This window comes from Lipotes vexillifer, unplaced genomic scaffold, assembly GCF_000442215.2.
Source record: "Lipotes vexillifer unplaced genomic scaffold, Lipotes_vexillifer_v1.1 scaffold1271, whole genome shotgun sequence".
NCBI classification, from domain to species: domain Eukaryota; kingdom Metazoa; phylum Chordata; class Mammalia; order Artiodactyla; family Lipotidae; genus Lipotes; species Lipotes vexillifer.
The window spans coordinates 86,293-93,415 of record NW_006778557.1 but is presented as its reverse complement, the minus strand read 5'-3'; the positions used below and the strand labels follow the sequence as shown (position 1 = coordinate 93,415).

The window sequence follows — 7,123 nt, the reverse complement described above, 5'->3', positions numbered from 1 at the left end:
ATCGGCAGGCGGACTCTCAAGCACTGCGCCACCAGGGAAGCCCTTGCTTACCTTTTTGAGAGTTGTAATCCAGTTTCTGCCAGAGGGTGCGCAATACTGGCAAACTGAAAGCTACTTTCAGATTCATTATTTCCCAGAAGATATCTACTATATACTCCCTATAAGTAAATTAATACAAAGTGATTAAAATTCATGGAAAACTATTCTTCAACTATCCAGTCTTTCCACAGTTTCCCAGCTACGTGAATCACTAAACTTACAAGGTACTAAGATATAAATCAGGCTATCAGTTCTATTAATTTACATGCAGGCATAATTATACCACTCCAAATTAAAGAATTACACTTGTATCATTTGGTTAACATACTCTCATCATAACAGAATTATAACTGGAAATAAAACCAAACTTTAAAATGAGTTTAGCTGTTACTAAAGATACCAAATTGGCAAGTTATATCACCTCTAAAGATCATTGCTCTCCCTTCACAGTGGAGAAAAAAAAAATCTAAAGAAACCAAAATAAAATTAAAAACTGTAAAACCAAAGAGAAGGCAATGAGAGACTTCTAAGAATATTTTATCTCATTTTTTGGACCCCTAATTTAGGTGAAATTATTCTCCTTTGAACAGTGTTAGTTGAATGCTCATCTGTTTTTCTTTCTTAATTCTCCATGTTCTGTGTTTCCAACATAATATACTCTCCTGTTCCCTGTCCCAAACACAATCAACTGAATTTCATTAGTTTATTTCTTTATATAATTCTTTGTACAATAAAACACTGTAGCAGTCTTTCCGTCATTTCCAATTTCACATTTCTAGTTAGAATGGAATGTTTATGATCATCTCTAAGGCTACTAACTACATAGTTTATGACATACATATTAATTTCAATCATAAACCACGTCAAGCTTTTATTTGAAATGAAAATACATTTTAAATTCAAAGCCTATCTGTTATCTCACTTTGGAAATTGACAGATATAGAAACATACCATATACCCTATTTTGAGAAATGCATCCAATCAACATGATTAACTAATATGATTAATATGATTAATATGATTCTAAACTACAGGATGAGATGTAAGACAACTATTTCCTAGACATTTCAGTTATTGGAGGACAGCATGAACTCTGAGGACAGGGAAAAATAACCATAATTTTCGTTAATCCTTCTTTTCCCATTCTTTTTTGTTTCTAAAATCTCTTATTTACTTGTTCTTCCTCCAAGCCCTAACCCCTTACCAGAGATGAAGCATCTCAATTTCTTAAATAAACTAAGACTCAAAGTATAAGGGACCTGAGTTAGTATAATGAAGAATGCATTTGTCTAAACTATAAATTTAAAAAACTGAATTTATGTTCAGTTTTCTCTCAAAATTTATCACATAACTATCACATTATTAGAAAATGGAAAATGGACAATTTATTAATTATGTGTTTGAGTGAGCTTATCTACTCACTCAAACACATAATTAAGAGGCTCTATATGCTAGGTACTGTGCTGGCTTTGGGAAATACAATGATAATTCCTTCATCATCAGCTCTGATTAATAGGGTTTTATAATCTGAATCAGATATCATATAAGGAGTTTAACTCTTTCTTATATTGGATATTCAGGAAATAACCAATTCTCACATGCTTTTTCTCTTTTTGTTATTATGTCTTTCTCTCTCCCTTCTTCCATCTTTTTGGTTTATTATACCAAGAAGTGATAACACATTTTGCTACTCAAATTTTTCCCTTGCCAAATTCCTATTCTGTAAACTCTGGATTTATGTTTTATCCATGTCTGGTATTTGTTATTATGGAAACTAAATTGATCTAAAGATAAGAAAATAAGGGAATACCCTGGTGTTCCAATGGTTAGGACTCTGTGCTTTCAGTGCCGGGGGCCCGGGTTCAATCCTTGGTAGGGGAACTAAGATCCCACAAGCAGAGCCATGATGTGGCCAAAAAGAAAAACAAAAAAACAAAAAAAGGAATATAAAACCCCCAAAGATCAAAAATATTGTCAACAGTACATCAATAAGTAATGGTTAAACACATGTTAAAAAATTAATTACCTGTGCTATTCCAGCAATTTTAAAATATGAAAGGGCAAGAAAGAAATTCTAGTTAGGAAGATTAGAATTAATTCCCCTGTAGCGGCAATATATTGAAATCAGTTCTTCCACTGATGGTACCCCTATAAAAACAGTACATACTATAAACTTTAATAAGAATGTCATGATGAATATTTTAAAATGTCATATTGCATATAACTATAAAACTGAACATAAAATTAATCCATATAACAAAACATTAATCCATATAACAAAACATTATAATCTATATAATTATAATATTATAATTAAAATATTAACTATAATATAATCTAATAATATATTATTACTTATATTACTTATATATAGTATAAATTATATTATATAATATAAATAATATATTATATTATTAATTATATATAATAATAAAATATATTATAATTAAAACATTATGATCCATATAATTATAATCCATATAACAAAATATGCTCTAAATGTTGATTTCCAAAAGAACATTATATACAAATGATTATATTTTGTAACAACTTACTAGAAGTGGAAAGATACATTCAAAAAAACCGATAGAATAAAATGATTTAAAAACATTTCAAGAAACAAAAGCTATTTATCTAAGATTGCAATATAATCTTTTTATTAATTATGAAGAAAAATAAATATAATTTTATATTAATAGCAATTTAGGCAACATTATGTTTTCATACCTCTGTTTTCTTGCAAATGAGGACTTTGACTTAACAATGGAATGGTCCTTGGCCAAAAGTAGAACTCAGAGAGATGAGCCAAGTCTGACAGAGGATGACCAATGGTTGAAAGCTCCCAATCTAGTACAGCTACAACTCGAGACTGTAATTAAAAATAAAAAGGTTTTAATATATTAAATCCAAAACAACTAAAATAAGGAGATGAATGAAATAGAATATATTGAAAATCATATTTTCCATCAAAAGCAAATGTGAGGCTGTAGTTTGCAGTCTTTACCCACAGCGGCACATTTCATTTATCAAATAGAGCCAAGTCCCCTGGTTCCATCGCTGGCCAACAGCTCTGCATTTTACTTTACACAGCCTTAACATGTCTACTAATGAACGGAGGCAAAAGCAGTTGAAAAGTTTCAACTGGGAGTAACTATAGTAAAGAAGAAATTCTAACAATTACTTATAATTTAAGAATCTATTCTCTGGTAATGAATCTTACAACATAACAAATATTACACTCTTATGACAATAGTAATTTTTTAAAGTAAGTTATTTCATGCTATAGATATAAAACTATAATTGTTATAAAAGATGCTGTTTGTTTTATGAATACAAAATCCACCATTATATAGCAACATGATAAAAGAGTTGTATAATTTGGAACCAATAACACGGAAAGCTTTCCTCATTCTATTTTGTAACAATATGTATCAAGGGACTATATAGCTTTATGTTAAGAACACAGGACATTCAACTGCAAATACAAGGGGAAAAGGCAATTTGTAAAATAATATGCATAGTATGATCCTATTTGTTTAAATAAAAAGGGTACAAATGAATACACAAAGTTGAAAGAATATACACCAAACTGATAGCAATGGCTATGGTTACTTCAAGGGACTGAGGCAGGAGGGATGGAATATGGCAGGAGACACTCCAATGGAGGGTTCTGTACGGGAGGGGTGATATGATAGGATTTGTATTTTAAGGTCACTCTAGCTGCTATGTTTTGAATAGACTGTAGGGGAGGCAATGAGGAGGCTGTTGCAATATAATCTAGAGAAGGTTATCTAAGCCAGATAAAACAGCAAAGCTCACTTAGGCAATGCAAGTTACTGGGTTTCATGCCTTTATGTAACTTTGTGTGTGCTTGCACTCCCTTGCTTCTCTCGCACACTTGAACACATTATTGTAGCTTTAAGGAAAAATGTGGTCTTTGGAATCACAGACCTGTATTCAAGTCCTAGCTCCACCATTTACTGGCTGTGTAATTCTGGACGAGCTAGTTAACCTTTCTGATTCTCAAGTTTTGCAGCCATAACATACACCTCTTGCATAGAGTTAGTGTGAAGATGAAATAAGAGCAGGTAACATGTCCATTTTGTTTACCAGTGTCTAGCTGTGAAGTACCTGACATACAGTAGGTGGCCAAAATGTATTTATTCAATGAATAAGTACAGAGCCTGGCATATAGCAGACAATAAAAAATTTACCATTATGACTATGGAAAAATTGATCACTGCTTCCTCTATGATTTGACTTCATAAGACTTTTTATGGTTGTGGTTATATTGAATTATAAGTTACTATATTAGCTAGATTTGTTAAATTTGCTTAAAAAAGGGATTGGACGCATTTTTCTCTATACCATTCTGTTTGTTTTCTGTGCTCTTGACGTCCAAAGAAAAGATGATATACTTAATTATGCTATAAATGTTTAGCTTTTTTTAATTGAAAATTGGGAATTTTCCCTGGAGTTAAGTTTCAAGAAATCTGAAACATTTTAAAAGTAATTACCCACAAAGCTATAAAACAATAGCCAGTGAGAAAAGCTGATGGTTCATCAAATTATCAGTTAGTATAAATTAATTAACAATGGTTTATTAGAATCCTGTCTATTCATGTTTGTGTACAGAGCTATAAAAAGCATAGCATAACTTCTAGTGGATGAGGTGAACATTTACTAATTCATTTTGTTGCTAAAGAACTTAAAATGATTTCTGAGAGTTTTTCTGAAACCTCAGCACAACTGAAGCTTTTCATTGTTTTGATTATCTTCTACCTTGAGTTTTATTTTCTAGGTATGCTTTTTGCCATATTGAATTTTTTTTTAATTTTTAATTTATTTTTGGCTGTGTTAGGTCTTCGTTCTGCACACGGCCTTTCTCTAGTTGTGGTGAGCGGGGGCTACTCTTCATTGTGGTGCGTGGGCTTCTCATCACAGTGGCTTCTCTTGTTGTGGAGCATGGGCTCTAGGCACACAGGCTTCAGTAGTTGTGGCATGCGGGCTCAGTAGTTGTGGCACACAGGCCCTAGAGCACACAGGCTTTAGTAGTTGTGGTGCACAGGCTCAGTAGTTGTGGCTCGCGGGCTCTAGAGCGCAGGCTTAGTAGTTGTGGTGCATGGGCTTAGTTGCTCCGCGGCATGTGGGATCTTCCTGGACCAGGGATCGAACCTGTGTCCTCTGCATTGGCAGGCAGAATCTTAACCACTGCTCCACCAGGGAAGCCCCTTGAATTTTATTAATATGTATGTATATTACCTTTTCAAAACAAAAGAAACACATGCAATACAGTAGGACTGACAATAGATGAAGGAGGTAGGAAAAAATATAATAATTTTTAATAAAGTGATAAAGCTAAGAGTAGGTTATTACATAAAATTAAATGTCACAGGTCATATTGATATATAGTTTTTAGTGTTGACAGCAGAATTTGCTCTGAGTTTTCTATGGACAAAATAAAGTATGTAGCATAATCAGTCACAATGTTTATAGTGCATGTAGATTAAAAACAAACCAGCTGCACCTGGGTTGCTTCCAAGTGCCCATCAACAGATGATTGGGTTAAGAGGATGTGGTATATACACAATGGAATATTACTCAGCCATAATAAAGAATGAAATATTGCTATTTGTAGCAACATTGATGGACCTAGAGAATATTATGCTTAGTGAAATAAGTCAGACAAAGACAAATACTGTATGATATCATTTACATGTGGAATCTAAAATATAATACAAATGAATGCATAGGCAAAACAGAAACAGACTCACAGATATAGAAAACAAACTTGTGGTTACAAAGGTGAAAGGGGAGGGGAGAGGGACAAATTAGGGGTATGGGATTAACAGATACAAACTACTATATATAAAACAGATAAGCAACAAGGATATATTGTATTGCACAGGGAATTATACCCATTATCTTATAATAACCTATAATGGAGTATAATCTGCAAAAACCCTGAATGACAATGCTTTACATCCGAAACTGAAACTAACATTATATTACAAATCAACTGTACTTCAAAACAAAGCAAAAAAACCCAGCTGCTCAAGAGTGACAATTTTCATGCAGAGATCACTCAAGACAGCAGAGTAGAAAGACCATGAATTCACATCCTCTCAGGAGCACACCAAAATAACAACTATAAGCAGAACAACCATCAATGAAAAAGACCAGAACCAACCAGAAAAGATCTTCTACAACTAAAAACATAAAGAAGGAACCACAATGGGGTGGGTAGGACAGGTGGACTCACAATATAGTCAAGTCCCATAACCCCAGGTGAATGACCCACAAACTGGAGAATAATTACACTGCAGAGGTTTTCCCACAGGAGTGAGAGGTCTGAGCCCCACGTTGGGCTCCCCATTCTGGGGGTCCTACATCAGGAAGATGAGCCCCCAGTGCATTTGGCTTTGAAGGCTAGTGGTGCTTAATTTTGAGAGTCCCAGAGGATTGGGGGAAACAGAGACTTCACTCTTAAAGGGTGCACAAAAAATCTCACACACTCCAGGACCCAAAATATAAGCCATAATTTGATAGGAGCCTGGGACAGACCTACCTGTTGGTCTTGGAGAGTCTCCCAGAGAGGCAGGAGGCAACTGCAGCTCACCCTGGGGCCACAGACACTGGTGGCAGCCATTCTTGGGAGCTCCTTCTACCATATGGACATTGATGTTGGCAGGCACCATTGTGGAATCCTCCCCTCTGGCTTATTACCCCCAGGACCCAGCCCTGCCCTGGCCCAACAGCCCGTAGTCGCCAGTGCTGGGACACCTCAAGCCAAGCAACTAACTTGGCAAGGACACAGCCTCACCCATCAGCAGATAGGCTGCCTTAAGACCACAGCTGCCTCTGGACATGGCCCTGCCTACCAGAGGGCCCAGGACCTAGTTCCAGCTACCAGTGGGCAGGGACTAGATGCAAGAAAACCACAATCTGGCAGCCTGCAGACACAGCCCATCTACCAAGAGGCCAGAGACCCTGCCCTGGGACAAGCCTGGCCACAGCCCTGTTCACTAGCAGGCTAATTCAAGCTTCTGGACACCCCAGACCCTGTGTCAGAACCCCCCCCCCC

At 35.4% G+C, this 7,123-nt stretch overlaps 1 protein-coding gene across 1 annotated transcript in view; it reads right to left on the bottom strand.

Moving 5' to 3' along the window:
- The window catches only part of ACAD11 (acyl-CoA dehydrogenase family member 11), a 93,607-nt gene that overhangs the window by 57,593 nt on the left and 28,891 nt on the right, over nt 1-7,123 (bottom strand). Inside the window, 3 exon segments of the mRNA XM_007451695.1 lie at nt 52-158; nt 2,066-2,187; nt 2,767-2,908. Coding sequence (XP_007451757.1) covers nt 52-158; nt 2,066-2,187; nt 2,767-2,908 — 371 coding nt within the window.